The sequence below is a fragment of the Elephas maximus genome, assembly GCF_024166365.1.
Source record: "Elephas maximus indicus isolate mEleMax1 chromosome Y unlocalized genomic scaffold, mEleMax1 primary haplotype SUPER_Y_unloc_1, whole genome shotgun sequence".
NCBI lineage: Eukaryota > Metazoa > Chordata > Mammalia > Proboscidea > Elephantidae > Elephas > Elephas maximus.
In genome coordinates, this window is record NW_026060237.1 from 3,179,164 (window position 1) to 3,197,367 (window position 18,204).

The window sequence follows — 18,204 nt, forward strand, 5'->3', positions numbered from 1 at the left end:
TATTGAGGGAGCTGAAGTTCTCTTCTGTCAACACTGTAAGTGTCAACATTTCCTCCTGGAACTTTAAGCAGGTAGGAAGGTAACAAAAGGCCAATTTAGAGAACCAACCTGGAGTTATTTCAAATGGTTTTAATTGCCCTTGTAAGCAACTCTTCTGGATAAAATACTACTTTTGTCAAAGACCCAACTCAAAACCAGCCAGGGTGACATCCGAGGACAATTTCCAGACCTAATTTACCCACAGAGCCTTCACCTTAGAGCACGTTATAAGTCTACCCCATGCTCAAAGGTCCAAGACTCTAGTGGAAGCTCTTTGGGCTTACCGTTGCTATTGTAACTCACAGTATCACTTACAGAAAATTAGCTCTACCTCTACAGACTGTAGGGTTGATTTTTACTCCCCCCTGGGTTGCCTTGTGCTTCTCTCAGCCAGTCCCTGCTTAGGCTCAGCCGGTTAACACCCCAAAATATTTAAATTTCACTGTATTTTTCTGCTTTTGTTGTCAACAGAATCCTTTACCCACAAACTTTTGGTTCATTGTGAAGCTGTTGTGCTGTGCTTTGGAGTTCATTCCAACTCACAGGAACCCCGTTTGACAGAATACAACTGCCCCATAGGGTTTCCTAGGCTGTCATCTTTCCTTTGGACATGTTATCGGAGGGGCCAGTGCCTGGAAGAGGACATGCTTGGTAAGGTAGAGGTTCAGTGAAAGAGAGGAAGGCCCTCAATGAGATGGGCTAACATAGTGGCTGCAACGGGCTCAACCATAACAACGATTGTGAGGATGGCGCAGGACCGGGCAGTGTTTCTTTCTGTCGCACATAGGATCACTATGAGTTGGAAGTTCCTCGACAGCACCAAATAGCAACCATCTTCGCAGGAGCAGATAGCCAGGCCTTTCTCCCTTGGAGGCACAAGGTGAGTTTGAACTACCAACCTTTCTGTTAGCAGCCGAGTGTTTAACCCTTATTCCAGTAGAGGTCTTTCATTGCTAACCAAAAAGAAACCAAACCCATTGCCATCGAGTCAGTTCCAACTCATAGTGACCATAAGGAACAGAGTAGAAATGCCCCATAGAGTTTCCAAGGAGCACCTGCTGGATTCAAACTGCTGACCTTTTGATTAGCAGCTGCAGGCCTTAACCGCTACGCCACCAGGGTTTCCAAAGATAGTAATTATGTAAGCTTTTCACTACTGACATTCAACAGCACGATTTATCATCAGTCTGCTATTTAATTTGTATTAATAATTCTTCGTTCCACAAACGTTGACTCAGCACCCACCATATTCTGCGATGCACTAGAAGACTGCATGGAAATAAAGAGGAAGGGTTAACAGTCTAGTAAGGGAGCTAGGCTTTCCAAAGGCACAGTGCATGCTACCTGGAATACAGGCGTGCCTTCCACCATGGTGCTGCATCTTCTGGGGATGGTCAGAAAGGTGTCCTGGAAGGGAGATCATGTAATGGGTGTAGAGAAGAGAGCAGGAGGTTCCCAAGAACATGCCAAAGGGAAGAACAAAACCACTCAGAGAGAATAACAAAGGAAATGCTGGAAGATTCGTCAATAGGTAGTATAGTTTGAAGAAGGTTGTGTATAGAGAACAGTCCACTACACATCTGTCAGTCTGTCCTACTGTAGTGGCTTGGGTATTACTGAGATGCTGGAAGCTGTGCCACTAGTATTTCAAAAACCAGCAGGGCCACCCATGGGGGACAGATTTTGGTAGAGCTTCCAGACTAAGACAGACTAGGAAGAAAGGCCTGGCCATCTACTTCCAAAAACGTGCCAGTGAAAACCATATAGATCAACACAGAACATTGTCCAATTTGCTTGCCTTGAACACGTCATCAGGAGGGGTCAATTGTTGGAGAAGGACATCACATTTGGTGAAGTAAAGGGCCAGCAAGGGCAGGAGAGACTACATTTTGTTTTTCCGTTCATCTGTTGATGAACATGTAGGTGGTTTTCATCTTTTGGCAATTATGAAAAGTGCTGTAATGAACATTGTTGTACAGGGTTCTGTTTGCATTCCTGTTTTCACTTCTTCTGGGTGTATACCTAGGACTGGGTTTGCTGGATCTCAGGGTCATGTATGTTTAACTTTTTGAGGCACGGCCAAAACTGTTCTGCACAGCAGCTGTGGCATTTTATACTCCCGCCAGCAATGGAGGAAGGCCTGTTTGTTTTAGCATCTGCTAGAGCCATCTACACAGGGAAAGCAAGATTCAAAACTTTGAAAATGTCTGGCCAACAAGGAAATTGATATATGCAAGTGAGGAGTATATATTTGTGTGTGTCAGTGCATATAGAGAGGGAGAGAGAGAGACAGAGGTTGGGGTTTACTCATGGTGGAAAAATTAAACATGATCTGCCAGGTCATTTTAATTCTAAGTGAGCAAATTGAATTTCCTGTAGAAAAATTCTACAGCCAAAATGAAGAAAAGCATATCACCTGCTGCAGACGTGTTTTGCGAGATTTTCCGTTATCACGGGCTTCACAGTTACAGGCCGTGTTCCTGAGAGGTGAAATAAAAATGTTGCCATTTGAAATGGCATATCTAGGAGACTTTTTGAGAAAAGAGGAAAGTAAATGTCTGTAAAAGGAAAAAAGAGACAGCTCTTGTACAGACTTAAATATAATCGTGGCCCCCACCTCCCTGGCCACCCGAGAGGGCCGCTTGCTCACCGTATTCCTGTGGTTGTAGACAGAACATTCTCTCACCTTCTCTTCCCACCTTGCTCAGAAGAACAATGATCAGAATAGACCCTACGTTCTCAAGATGCTTTTATCAATGCAATTCTTTGTTTCTAAAGAAATTTTTCATCAAATAACAATAGAATTACGTTAATTTTTTAGGAATAAGTTTGGATTAAAGTTTCCTTCTGGCACAACCTAAAGGTTTGTGGTTCAAGCCCACCCAGCAGTGCTGTGGAATAAAGGCCGGGCACTCTGCTTCCAAGAAGATTACAGCCAAAAAAACACTGTGGAGCAGCTCTACTGTGCAACACATGGGGTTGTCAAGAGTCAGAATCAACTGGCAACTGTTTTTGTTTTTGTTGTTTTAGGTGACATAGGTGGAATTCCTGGGTGATACAACAGGGTATACATTTGTATGTATGTATATTATATGTACATATATATATACATGAATATGTATAAGGAGCCCTGGTGGCACAGTGGATAAAGCACTCAACTGCTAACTGAAAGGTCAGCAGTTTGAAAGCACCAGCAGCACCTTGGGAGAAAGGCATGGCAGTCTGCTTCAGTAAAGATTTACATCCTTGGAAACCCTCTGAAGTCACTATGAGTTAGAATCGATTCAACAGCAGTGGGTTTTTTTTCTTTTTTGTATATGTATGTATACATAAAAATCAATTTATGTATATGTATGTGTGTCATTGTCGTTAGGTGCCATTGACTCAGTATGAACTCATAGCAGCCCTATAGGACATAGTAGAAGTGCCCCATAGGGCTTCCAAGGAGTAGCTGGTGGATGTGAACCGCCCACCTTTTGGTTAGCAGCTGAATGCTTAACCATGGCCCCACCCAGGGCTCCATTTATATGGATATGAACATGCTTGGCTCCTAACCAAAAGGTCTGCACTTCAAATTCACTGGCCACTCCTTGGAAGCCCTATGGGGCAGTTCTGCTCTGCCTTATGAGTGAGAATTGACTCAATAGCAATGGGTTTGGCTTTTTTTGTTTGTTTATATGTACACACACACACAGAGAAGTTTACATGTATACACATAGATTTATTTCTACACAGTATTTCCGTATATGAATAAATATATATCTGTGTGTGTGTGTGTATATATATATATATATATACACCTCCAAAAAAAACAACGCGCTGCTGTTAAGTCGATTCCAATTTATAACGTCCCTACAGGACAGAGTTGAACTTCCCTATAGGGTTTCCAAGGCTGTAGTCTTTCTTCAGCTGAGCAGCAGGTGGTTTCGTACTGACTTTTCAGTTAGCAGTGCTTTAACCACTGCATCACCAGAGCTCCTCATATACATTCATCCATCCATACATTAATACGTATACTCAGATTTAGGACTGGAGTTTCAAACACCAGGTCAACACCCCGGAAACAGACTTATTTTACAGACAGCGAGCCTGAAAGCCAGTTATTCAGGGTTAACTGATGATTAGGTCAGTTAGAACAGGTTTCTCCCCACATATTTCCTGGAAAGCCTTGCTTTAGGAAGGTATTTCAAATACCCTGAAAGCCTTTGATTCAAATCTGTGGATACTGAGGTTAAAAGAAGTTTGTACCTGCCTCCCGTGTATTCCAACTTCCAATTCTCACATTTATTAAAGCAGCCATATTGCTTTTCGTGGAGTGATCTTAAAAGAACCAAAAACCCCAAACCAGTGGCTGCCGCGTCAATGCCAACCCATGAGGACCCCACGTGTGCAGAGCACAGCTCCCTAGGGTTTCCAATGTCTGTGACATTTTGGAAGTAGATTGCCAGGCCTTGTCACCCCTGGGTGGGCTTGAACCACCAACCTTTTGGTTAGTAATTGAACACTTTAACTGTTTGCTCCACTCAGAGGCTCTATGACATTATAAGAAACAGCTACAAATTTAAATTAAAAAAAAAAAAATCACATACTGCATTTACTGTTTCATATACAGAGTTTGGGAGCCCTGGCAGAGCAATGGTTAAGTGCTCGGCTGCTAATCAAATGGTTGTTGGTTTGAACCCACCCAGCAGCACTGTGGAAGAAAGACCTGGTGACGTGCTCCCATGAAGATTACAGCTGAGAAAACCCTATGGGCAGTTTTACTCTATCCCATGGGGTTGCTTTGAGTTGAAAATGGCCTCAGCACCTAACAACAACATTGAGTTTCTGAAGGTGGTTTCGTTTTAGGGGCAAGTGGGGGTTGGAGGGAGTTGCTTGGCAACTTTCCCTGGCGGCAATGCCCCTGGCTCTTCTGGGGTCTCCAAGACAATAAAGTGCAGTGTTTGGCTCTGTTTGGGACAGTTGTCAGCACAGAATTACCCCAGGTCCATTTGTGCCATGTCAAAAACACCTTTTATAAGCCTTGGAGGTGTGTGCTTGGCAGGTGTGTGCTTGGCAGTTGCGTACAAAAGAAGAGAAAAACTCAGGGACAAGGAACATCACCAATTCCTACTCTCCATGTCCCACCTGTATTGTCTCAAATCTTTCTTTCAACGTGATTTTTTTTTTTTTGGCACCCACTTCGTTGAGTGATAATTCACATGCCATACAATTTACCCATTTGAAGTGTGTTTTCAGTGCTTTTTAGTATAGTCAGAGTAGTTCAACCATCACCACGATCAATTTCAGCACACTTTCATCACCCCCAAAAGAAAGCCCATACCCTTTTACCAGGTAATTATCACCCCACGTCTCCCAGCTTCCAACAGTAAGCAAATACTAATCTATTTTCTGGGAGTCCTGCTTAAGCCCTTAGCTACTAAACAAAAAGTTGGGGATTCCAACCGCACAACAGCTCTGAGAAATAAAGACCTGCTGATCTGCTCCCATAAAGATTACAGCTGGGGAAACCCCCTGGGGCACTTCTGCTGTGTAACACATGGTGTCAGAATTGACTCCACAGCACCCAGCAATAACAAACTACTTTTGGTCTCCATAAATTTGCCTATTCTGGACATTTCATATATGTGGAAAAAGACCATATGTGGTATTCTGTGACTGCCTTCCTTCAGTTAATGTTATGTTTTCAAGGTTCTTCTACATTGTGTATGGTTCAGTACTATGATCTTTTTATGGCCAGGTAATACTCTGTTGTATGGCTAGACCATATTTTGTTTATCCATTTATCCACTGATGGACGTCCGTGTGGTTTCCCCTTCAACGATGTATTCTATTCAGTAGAAATTACTCTTTGTTGACTTTGAAGCCCTGGTGGCACAATGGCTAAGCGCTCAGCTGCTAACCAAAAGGTCTGTGGTTCAAACCATCAGTGGCTCCATGAGAGAAAGATGTGACAGCCTGCTTCCTTAAAGATTTGCAGCCTTGGAAACCCCATGGGATCACTATGAGTCAGAATTGACTCCATGGCTGTGGGTTTGTTTGTTTGCTCATTTGTTTGATTTGGGCTGACTTGAATCAAGGAGTTCCTGAATGGTTCAAAAGTTTGGGGCTGCTATCCATAAGGTTGGAGGTTCGAGTCCACCCAGGGGCACCTCGGAAGAAAGGCCTGGTGATTTACTTCCAAAATATCAGCCATTGAAAACCGTACAGAACCCCGTGCTACTCAGACACACACAGGGGGTGCCATGAGTTGGAACAGGCCCAACAGTAACTGGTTTGGATTTTTGTCTGGTTTTAGTGCCATGGCTTTCAGCAGTCCCCAGGCCAAGCAACCCAGAGGGGCTTGGTGGGTGGAAGGCTTTCATGCAACAGAGTGAATTAAGGTCAGGTTCCCATCCATCGTGCCATCACAGTGGTTAGCGTCCTCTCACTAAAGGAAGTCGCCACCAGAGCTGTGGGAGCCAGCGAGTTATCTGGACATGGGGACCGGTTAACACCAAACCAGATCCTGGGGGACAGAACTTGGCGAATGTCACACCCAGGAACCAGCATCTGGGTGAAGCAAGATGTTACAGAAGGGGAAATTTAACAAAATATGCTCTTACAGCTTCACAGATATTGACAAGAGTGAAGGTAGTGGGGTGGTTTTGAAAATTACAATGTGATTGACAATGTAGAGAGATTACGGTTGGTGGGTCAGTGGCTCAATGCTTGGTTGCTAAGCAAACATTTGACGGTCTGAACCCACCAGCTGCTCCGTGGAAGAAAAATGTGGCAGTCTGCTTCCGTAAAGATGACAGCCTTGGAAACCCTATGGAGCAGTTGTACTCTGTCCTGTAGAGTCACTGTGAGTCAGAATTTACTCCCTGGTGATGGGTCTGGTTTGGTCTTTCATATCTCAAGGAAATAAAAGTTAATCCATTAAGTTCCTGAGCCTCACGGATAGAGGTATTAATGGTGGTTATAGCAAAATAACTCTCGGAAAAGCAACTCATTAATGAAGAAGACGGTTGTATTAGTGCAAGTAGATAAGTGTTTGGCTGTTCACCAAAAGGTTGATAGTTTGGACCCACCCACTGCCATCAAGGGGGAAAAGATCTGGTGATCTTCTCCTGTAAAGATTACAGCCTATGAAACCATATGGGGCAATTTTCCTCTATCATATTTATAGTTCCTGTAAGTCAGGACCAACTTGATGGCACCTAACAACAGCAAAAGTGATTTTTTTTTTTTTCTTTCAAAGTTCTTGATTTTTGAGCCTGCCAGTTCTCACCAATAGTTTCCATGGACCAATTTCTATTTTAAATCCCATCATCTGCCTGCATCTTTCTGCTAGAAATTACACTTTTCATTTTACACCTGATGAATCAGAATTTGTCCTCATTTATTTTACTTCATTCCTTTTCTTGAACATATCCCACGTTTTTTTTGCAGCTTTTAGAATATCATTTGACGCTTTTATCGCTGCGTGCCTAACTGCATATGAACATACAAATATAATCCTACATAAATGCCAGTTACCTGTTTCACTGGTTAATACAGCACTTTTAAATTGATGGATCTAACCTACGAATCCAAGTATTATTCCACAATGTTAATGTCATCATTCAAACTACTTCTTAAGCTCCTTTGGTAGAAATTCTTTTGAAAAGATAATATACAACCTACAAAAAATAATCAGTCTTATAGCCTTAAAATGTCTAGATTTTAACAAAGACAGTATTTCCCACTTTGCTAATGTATGTCATGCCAATCAACTGTATGGAGTCCCTAGGTGGTACAAACGATTAACAAGCTGGGCTGCAACCAAGGAGGCTGGAGTCTACCCAGATGTGCCCAGGAAGAAAGGCCTGGCAACCTACTTCTGAAAAATCAGCCATTGAACACCCTAGGGAGCACAGCTGGGCTCTGACACACGTGGGGTGCCATGATTGTGGCTGTCTGAGTTAGACTAGAACTCACGGGCTCTGTCTGATATTCCAACTCACTTTCTATTCTGTCTTACTCTCTGATGCTACCATTTGGATTGCCCACCTAATTCATGGGAGTTAGCTCTGCATAAATTTAGTTATTTCCTGGGCTGAGAGCCACTGTCAGAGATTTAAAAACTGTATCACATCATTGAGACAGGAAAAAAAAATGAGTTGTTGTCTCTCAAAGCAATTTCAATGCTATTAAGATACAGAGACCAAATAGGAGAAGCAAAACACTGGGGAGAGTTGATGGCTGGATGGGGAAATGTTGCTACTTACTAACTTTTACTCATATATTCCTCCTTCAGCGTCAGGCCTTTTTCACTTCTCTCTCAAATGCCCGTTAAAAAAAAAGATTCAAACCTAGAGAAAAATAGAATAATACCATGAACACATGTATATCCTTCATGGGGATTCACTAATTATTAATATTTTACCTTTTTTTGTCTCCTTTATTAGTTTGTTGTACCATAGTGCCTTGTATGCTGCTGAGAAGCTAGGAGCAATCCCATGGGCCTTTCAAATACCAGCAGGGTCACCCATGGTGGACAGGTTTCAGGGCAGCTGCTGGACTAAGACTAGGGAGAAAGACCTGGCGATTTACTTCTGAAAGGCAGCCAGTGAAAACCCTGTGGATCACAACAGCACACGGTCCTATACAGTACTGGATGATGAGCCCCTCGGACTGGAAGCCGACCAGAACACACGGTGGTCACAGCAATGGACTCAAGCCGACCAACAATCATGAAGATGGTGCAGGGCCGGGCAGTGTGCATAGGGTTGTCATGAGTCAGAGCTGGCTAGACAGCAAGTAACAACACGGAGGTTACTTGTGTTCCTTCTCTCTCCCCATGCACAAACACACACACACACGATGTTGTTGTGAGCGCTGTCCAGATCCTCTGACTCATAGCAATCCCCTGTGACTTAGGAGAACTGCCGCATAGGGTGTCCTAGGCTGTAGTCTTTACAGCAGCAGATTGCCAGGTCTTTCTCCCGCAGAGCCTCTTGTTTGGGTTCTGACTGCTAACCTTTCACTTAGCAGCCAAGGCCTTAACTATTGCACTACCAGAGCGCATATATCACATATACTTATATATTTCGTTGTTGTTCCTGTTAGGTGCTGTAGAGTTGATTCCAACTCAAAGGGACACTCTGTAGAACAATGAAACACCTTCTGGTCCTGTGCCATCCTCACAATTGTCATTATGCTTGAGCCCGTTGTTGCAGCCACTGTGTCAATCCATCTCATTGAGGGGCTCCCTCTTTTTCGCTGTCCCTCTTCTTTACCAAGCATGATGTCCTTCTCCAGCGTCTGGTGCTTCCTGATAACATGTCCAAAGTAGTTGGGAAGAAGTCGCACCATGCTCTCTTCTAAGAAGCGTTGTGGCTATGCTTATTCCAAGACATGTATATATATATATATGTGTGTGTGTGTTTGTGTATATGTATGTCTATGTCTATATGTCTATGTCTACATGTCTATGTGTATGTCTATATGTCTATGTCTATGTCTTTATCCATTTTATCTATATCTATATCATCTATATCTATCTATCTAATCTATATACCTACAAACATACACATATATATAGCGGTGTAGGAAATCCTGGTAGTGTAGAGGTTAACAGCTACGGCTGCTAACCAAAAGGTTGGCAGTTCAAATCCACCAAGCACTCCTTGGGAATCCTACCAGGCAGTTCTGCTCTATCCTGTAGGGTCGCTAGGAGTCAGAAGAGACTCAATGGCAATGGGTTTTATACATACTTTTGAATCATTTAAAAGAAATGCACCAAGACATGTTACATACTGAATCCTTCAGGGTGCATCTCCTCATAACAAAGACATTCTCCTACATAAACATAGTAAAATTATCACTGTCATGTCTAAGATATTTAAAAATTGACACAATAATGTCCTCTGATGTACGATCCCATGTTAAAAATTTAACGTCATGTCAAAATTGCCTTTATAATTGTTTTTTATAGAAATTCAGGCTCCATTAATGCTTGTGCCTGTCTTTTGGTTGTCACGTCTTTTTATTCTCTTTTAATCTGGAGCTCTCCCTCTGCCTCTTGGGTTTGTTTGTTTCACAGATTTGACAAGTGTAAAGAGTTCATGCTGGCTATTGCATAGAGTGCCCTTCACCCTGAATTTGTTTAATGGCTTTCTCGTGAGTAGACTCCATTTAAGCTTTTTTGTAAAGGATATTACGTAGGTGATTTTGAGCACATCATTTCAGAAGTCAGATAATGTTAATTTCTGCCTTTGCTAATTCATTCTTTTTATAACCCACCCAAAGCAAACCCACTGCTGCAGAATGGATTCTGACTCAACAGGTATGTATATAGTCAAAGAGCTCTGGTGGCACAAAGGTTAAGCACTCCACTGCTGACTGACAAGGTGGTGGTTTGAACCCATCCTGTGGCTCTGCTGGAGAAAGATCTGGGGATCTGCTCCTGTAAAGATCACAGCCTAGAAAACCCTACAGGGCAGTTCTTCTCTGTCACATGGGATCACCCTGAGTCAACATGGACTAGACCGCGCCTAACAATAACAACACATATATATTCACCATACGAAAAGGAATACTGGAAAAAGTGGGCTCCAGTAAAAACACTTGTTCTTTTTTTCCTTTTTTTATTGTACTTTTTTTTTAGATGAGTGTTTATAGAACAAACTAGCTTCTCATTAAACAATTAGTACACATATTGTTTTGCGACATTGGTTACCGACCCCATGACATGTCAGCACTCTCCCATTTTCCACCTTGGTTTCCCTATTGCCAGCTTTCCTGTCCCCTCTTACCTTCTAGTCCTTGCCCCAGGGCTGGTGTGCCCCTTTAGTCTTGTCTTGTTTTATGGGCCTGTCCGTCCTTTGGCTGAAGGGTGAACCTCAGGAGTGATTTCATTACTAAGCTGAATGGGTGTCTGCGGGCCATACTCTTAGGGTTTCTCCAGTCTCTGTCAGGCCAGTAAATCTGGTCTTTTATTTCTGCTAGAATTTTGTTTTAGAGCTGATGGGGCAGTGGTTAAGCATTTGGCTGCCAACCAGAAAGTTGGTAGTTTGAATCCACCAGCTGCTCCTTGTAACCACTATGGGGCAGTTCTACTTTAACCTATAACATTACTCTGAGTTGGGATCAACTCAAGAGAATGGGCTTTCTTTTTTTTTTTGGTATAGTGTACCCTTTTACTTTTTCTGTGTTATTTGATTTTTCCAGTGGAATTCTGGTAGTGGGATTTTTCATTGTTTGTTGGGGGTCACATTCATTTTAAAATTAAATAACCAAAGAAGTTCTTAGTACTTTTGTTTTAATGAAGAACACTATTTAAGTCACAAGATCAGAATTAGCTTTTGATATTTAACCCATGGGTCTTCATCTATATCAACAATAAGAAATAACAGTCGTCATGGCGTGAACTCTAAGCCATGTGTGTCAGAGTAGAACTGTGCTCCATAGGGTTTTCAGTGGCCTTTCTTCCAAGCCACGTGTGGGTGGACTCGAAATTCCAACCTTTAGGCTAGCAGCCAAGCATGTTAACTGTTTGCACCACCCTGGGACTCCCATATATACCCAAAAAAACAAGCCTGTTGCCCTGGAGTCAATTCTGCCTCATATACCAGGTTATTAATGGCTGTCGCTTTGAATCTTTCCTGGGACCAAAACCCGTCTTTGGCTGTGAGGGAAATGCATTCTTTTTGTGTCTATAAGCCTTTTGCTTCCCACAATTAGTTTGTCTCCACTTTGGACCTGTTTTCAATGCATTTCGATAGGAATTTTTCATCATTTTACTCTTCATGTTTGTGTTCCTAAGAATTTTTCATCAAGTAAGATAAAAATTCGTCCATTATCTGAAATGAAACTTTTTCAATTGCTGATTCAAAGATTTCAAACTTTCAGAACAGAACTTTTTATTCCTATACCATTAGTAGTGAATGCTTTCACACAAAAATAAAATTTTCTATTAACTGAAATTTACCCTCTAAAACCAAAACCTGCTGCCATTGAGTGGATTCTGACTCACAGCGACCCTATAGGACAGAGTAAAACTACCCCATAGGGTTTCCAAGGAGCAGCTGTTGGATTCGAACTGCTGACCCTTTGGTTAGTAGGCGTAGCTCTTAAGCACTACACCACCAGGGTTTCCTTTAGAGAGTTTTTTTATTTTTGGCCATGGAGTCAACTCCAAGAAGAACTGTGCTGCATAGAGTTTTTAAATGGCTGGGTATTGGAAGTATTTTGCCAGGCCTTTCTTCCAAGGTACCTCTCTCTGGGCAGACTCGAACCTCCAACTTTTGATTAGCAGCCAAGCGAGTTACCCATGTATACCACCCTGGGACTCCTTAAAGTTCTTAAGGAAATATTTAGCTATGTTTTTGATAGTTACTCCCAATATTATGTTTATCTAAAACCCAATTCGCTATACTCTTAACGTTCGAATCCCTGTATGCCTCTAACCTAACCTATGATTGCACTCAACACAGATCTTGCATCCAGTCACTCTGACTGGTTTCCAGAACCTTTCATGTGCTTTGTGTTTTCCCACCCCATTATTTAATGCCCACTTTCCTAATACCCCACTCTTCATCTGTTACAAGGAATCATCTCAGTATTGATGTCTCCCTATCTTTCACTGAGTGCCAGTTCAAATAGTGACACCTCCACAGCCCACCTGTTATGGACTGAATCGTGTCCCCCCAAAATGTGTGTCAACTTGGCTGGGCCATGATTCTGAGTATTGTGTCATTGTCCACCATTTTGCGGTCTAAAGTGATTTTCCTATCTGTTGTAAATCCTACCTCTGTGATGTTAATGAGGTGGAATAGGCGTCATTTATGTTACTGGGGCAGGACTTAATCTGCAAGATTGGACTGTGTCTCGAGCCAATCTCTTTTGAGATACAAAAGAGAGAAATAAGCAGAGAGATATGGGGCCCTCATATTACCGAGACAGCAAAGCCCAGGAGAAAAGCATGTCCTTTGGACCTGGGGTTCTTGCGTGGAGAAGCTCCTAGTCCAGGGGAAGATTGATGACAAGGACCTTCCTACAGAGACGAGAAGAGAAAGCCTTGCCCTGGAGCTGGCACCGTGAATTTGGACTTCTCGCCTACTAGAGTGTGAGAAAATAAATTTCTCTTTGTTAAAGCATCCACTTGTGGTGTTTCTGTTACAGCAGCTCTGGATGACTAAGACACCACCCAGCTGACAGCCCGTCTCTTGCGCTTGGTATTTGTGCGTGTGTGTATGTGTGTGTGCAGTGTACATGTCCACCATATACGCGTGCACACACACACACGCACACACACATATTTTCCTGTCTACCTTGAAGGCGTGTGGTATAGTGCAAGGCACGTGGATTCTGGAGTTAGGCAAACGTAGCCTGAATCATGACTCTGTTACCATGTGGGAAGTACAGCCTTCACCCCTTTTGCTCTCCCCTCTGTAACACTGAGTCTCTATAACCGACCTTAAGGGGGCAGTGGTGGGTCAGCGGTAGACTCCTCACCTTCCATGTGGGAGACCGGGGGTCCATTCCCAGCCAAGGCACCTTATGTGTAGCCACAACCCGTCTGTCAGCGGAAGCTTGCATACTGCTGTGATGCTGAACAGGTTTCAGAGGAGCTTCTAGACAGACTGACTAGTAAGAAAGGCCTGGCAATCTATTCTGAAAATCAGCCACTGAGAACCTTGTAGATCACAACAGTCTGATCTCCACCTGTCTTAGTCATTTAGTGCTGCTATAACAGAAATACCACAAGGGGTGGCTCTAACAAAGAGAAATTTATTTCTTCACAGTGGTATAGGCTTAAAATCCAAATTTACGGTGTCAGCTCCAGGGGAAAGCTTTCTCTCTCTGTGGGCCTTCTCATCAATCTTCCCCCAGACTACGAGCTTCTTGGTGCAGGGACCCTGGGTCCAAAGGATGTCTTCGGCTCCCAGCACTACTTTCTTGGTGGTATGTGGTCCCCTGTCTGTCTGCTTGCTTCTCTCTTTTATATCTCAAGAGTTTGCCTCAAGACACAATCCGATGTCGTAGTTTGAGTCCTGCCTCACTAACACAACTACCACCCATCCTCCTCATTAACATCATAGATGCAGGACTTACAACATATAGGAAAATCACACAATACCGGGAATCATGGCCCAGCCTAACTGATACACACATTTTTGTGGGAACATAATTCAATCCATGACACCAACCCAGCATTGGAATGACACAGGATCAGGTAGTGTTTCATTCCATTGTGTCACCATGAGTCTAGGCTAGCTCCATAGAAGGTAACAACAGTTCTCATAACTCATATATAAACTATATGGTGGAGTAGAACTGCCTCGTAATGCTTCCTAGGCTGTACTCAGGACGGAAGGAGACTGCCATAACTTTCTCTTGCAGAGCAGCAGGTGGCTCCGAACCGCCGACCTTTTGGTTTAGCAGCCAAGCACTTAAACACTGTGCCACCAGAGCTTCTTAACAACATTACCTTCCTAATATCGTTGCTGTCGAATAAACAATACGTGTAAGGGAAGTCTCAGTGCACAAACCATGGGCCATCCCAGTTCTTCCTCTTTCAGGGGATAAGCTGCACCCTCCCTGTGTTTTGCACAGTGCTATATAGATAGAAGGAGCTCAATTATATGTTGTTGTTGCACTCATTGATTTTAAAATTATGCCTCATCAACTTTCAAATTGCATGAAATGAAATATCAGTCTCATCTCCTTTGTCGATGGTGAGACCCAGGTTTAGAGCAGAACACAATAGACTGTTCATGCCATCTTGTCTTCTTTTTTAAATAGTTTATTTTACTTTTGCTGTAGTTGAGAATATACACAGAAGAACTTCCACCAATTCACCAGTTTCTGCACATACCATTCAGTGACATCGATGACATTCTTTGAGTGGTGCAGCCATTCTCACCCTCCTGTTCTGAGTTGTTCTCGCCCCACTAACAGAAACTTACTGCCCCCTAAGCTTCCTATCCAACCTTTCTAGTTGCTGTGGTCAATTTGACCCCATATAAAAAAAAAAAAAATCTGTTGCTGTTGAGTTGATTCGAACTCATAGCCACGCTATAGGACAGAGTAGAACTGCCCCATAGGGTTTCCAAGGAACAGCTGGTGGATTCAAACTGCTGACCTTTTGGCTAGTAGCTGAGTACTTAACCTCCATGCTACCAGGGCTCCATCTAGACAGTTCTTAAAAGAGCATAATGCTCAAGGCAGACAGTCTTTACTAGCTAACTATTGTTTGTTTGCTTCTTTAAATATAAGTCAATTTTTTTGTTATTAATGAGAATATACACAGAAAAACATAGACCAATTCAACGGTTTCTACAAGCACATATTCAGTGACATTTTTTACATTCTTCAAGTTGTGCAGCCACTCTCACCCTCCTCTTCTGAGTTGTTCCTCCCCCATTAACACAGACTCAATGCCCCCTAAGCTTCCTAGCTCATCTTTCAACAGTTGCTGTTGTCAGTTTGATCTCATATAGAGAGCTCTTTAAATGAGCACAAGGCTCAAGGCAGACGTTCTTTACTAGTTAAGCTATTCTTAGTTTAAAGAAGATTTCAGGGGATATTTTTGTTTAAGATTTAAACATGATTTCGGGCCAACAGTATCGCGGGTTCTTACACCAACTTTTGACATTTCCTTTAACAATGCTTTAAATCATTTCAAGCCCAAAAGGCGTCATTTCTTCTTTTCCGTAACCAGCCCTGGAATTGCTCATTCATTCTTAGCATGCTTGAGATCACTCTGAGTCCCATCTCCTCCCTGGCGGCCTCCCCTCCCCGTTTGTCCTTAAGGCGCATTGTTCCATTAAGTAAAAGCTCCTCAAGTGAGGAAAGAGGAGCTGGTTCCTCTGCCAACGAAACCCCCTGGCTGCTAGAAAAGCTGTCAGTCTCCCAAGTGTGTGCAAATAAATTAATTCACCTTATGGGTATAGAAAACGGTCTGGGAGGCTTGTTTCTTCACCAGCCCTGAGAGACACTTAATGTCAGCTCACTGAATTGAGCATTGGATCTTGCTAAGTGGTGAAGTGCAGCTCAACCTCGGGGCTTTTCTGAACAAGCAACTCTTCTACAGAAACTACAGGTAATTGGAAGGAATGGATTTCGCCTGATTGCCTCTTTGGCCCTGAAAGCAGGGGAAGCCCCCGAGAAGGCATTCTGGACTCCCTGCTCCTTGCCCCAAAAGGCACCCAGAACATAATGGGAGTGGCAGGCTACACTGATCCATTATGGACACACTGCCAGGGCGCAGCCCCACAAAGACTCCGCAGAGACAGACATTGTGTTTGTGAAGGCACTTTTTTAATTCTCAGTTTGCTTGCACATCAAGGCAAGGAGGAGACAGCCGTGGGGGTGTACGTCTGGTATCTGCTCCTGTAAGGCCTGTCGCTGCTGAGAGGGGTGGAGGGGTGGCTGGAGGTGTTCCACACCTGCATGCCTAGGCCATCCCCCAAGGAAGGGTCCAAGGGGGAGAGGACGGCCTACATGGAGGGGTGGCTACGGAATCCTTGCCCCTGGTCACGTCCGGGGCTGCGGTCCCTGCCCCTGCGCCTCTCTGGCCCTGCAGGGGGACCTGGGGTGTAAGGCGGAGAAGCCCGGTGAACTACACGGCGCGGGTGAGAATCAGAGGCCCTATGTATTCGGCCGTGGCAGGGCTGCCGGCCAGTGGTCGGGTTTGCTTCCTCGCCATATCTAGTGTGCTGCGCATAGGCATCGCCAGAGCATGGCTGGCGCTGCAGGGATTGGTCCCACGGCAAAGTGGAGCCATGGCGGCGGGGCTGGAAGCACCTGCGAACCTGGGGCGGGGATACAGGGGGTCTCCAGGACTGAGCGATAGGGCGCACCGGCCTAGGTGGGCGCGAAGGCGGGGCCTCCTCACTGGATTCACCTCCGTGGCGCTGGAGCAGCCTGTAGCTCGCGGGCCCTCTGAGAAGGCTCCCAGGGCCTTCCCAGATTCACTGCCCACCAGTTCATCGCAGGGCAGGTCCACGCCCCAGGCATTGGCCAGGTGGGCCAGCAGCAGGTGCGAGAGCCTTCGGTGAGCGTGTTGGTTCCAGTGCACGCCATCTGGCTGCCGGTGCTGCCAGAAGTGCCGAAAGTGGAAATGCAAGTCCAGCACGTCGAAGCCGAGCCTGCTGGCCTCAGCGGCGCTGTAGATGTTGGCCTCCACCACATCCTCCCGCAGGCACGCGGTCGGGGGCATGCCCTCAGGCGGCAGGAAACACCCTGAGACCGTCTCAGCCACTGGCATGGCAGTGTTCCACACCACGAGGCAGGACTCCGGCAGCATCTGGCGAAGGCGCCAGAACAGGGCCTCCAGGTTCCTCCTGTAGCTCCACATGGAATCCTGGCCATACCTGGACAGGTCCCAGAGGCAGGAGTTCATGATGACCACGTCTGGGCCGTGCTCGCCCCTCAGCAGCTCCAGCAGGACTTTTTCCACGTACCGGGAGTAGGCGCGTGTGAGGAAGTAGACGCGCACAAGGTGGTGTGTGGAGCAGAACTCGCGGACTTCGCGGTAGTGGGTCCCGTTGTGCCTACGGCCCCACCAGCCGCCGTGCAGGAGCCTGTCCTGCTCGAAGCTCATCTCGCCCTTGGCCTTCAGCTGACTGCTTGAGAGCAGGCAGTCCTTCTGCAGCAGGAGCACCAGGTCCTTGTACACGGCCCTCTGCACCGAGTCCCCCATGACGACCACGAACTTGTTGTGCAGCAGCTGCCGGACTTCGGACGCCCTCGGGTGGACCATGGTGGCTGGGCGAAGGTGGCCTAGCTCCTGCCTTCCCTCAGGGCGGGTCCCGAAAGAGCTCTGGACCGAGGGCTGAGCGGCTGCTGCCAGAGACGGAGAGAAGGCTGGCTGGCTGGCTGGCTGGCGGTTGTGGGGGCGGCCGGGCGGGCAGACGGGGAGCTGTTTAATGCAGCTGGACTGGCCTGGGCCTGGACCGGGCGGAGAAAGGGGGCAGCGTCCGGGGCCCTGAAAGCCGTCTCGCCAATCCCTAGGCCCACGGTGTGATCTCTGAACCCACGGCCCTGCCCCCGTACCCGGCTTGGCTCCCCCTGGTGGAGGGCAGCGGTGCTGACACTGATGCTGTTGGTCTGGAAGGATGTAGGCTGTTCCCGCCTCAGCCACCATCTGTGCTCCAGGCACTGGGACAAGGTCTGTCCACTGGGAGAACCAAG

General features: G+C 45.3%; 1 protein-coding gene across 1 annotated transcript; it reads right to left on the bottom strand.

The window, feature by feature from the left end:
- Positions 1-16,630: 16,630 nt before the first annotated feature.
- Positions 16,631-17,773, bottom strand: LOC126069894 (PC-esterase domain-containing protein 1B-like). Its single transcript, XM_049873540.1, has one exon. The coding sequence runs from the start codon at positions 17,771-17,773 to the stop codon at positions 16,631-16,633; it is 1,143 nt and encodes a 380-aa protein (XP_049729497.1).
- Between the last annotated feature and the right edge of the window lie 431 nt (positions 17,774-18,204).

What these genes read in the sequence shown, in the direction of transcription:
- LOC126069894 (XM_049873540.1), bottom strand. Translation starts at nt 17,773, where the DNA reads ATGGTCCACCCGAGGGCGTCCGAAGTCCGGCAGCTGCTGCACAACAAG.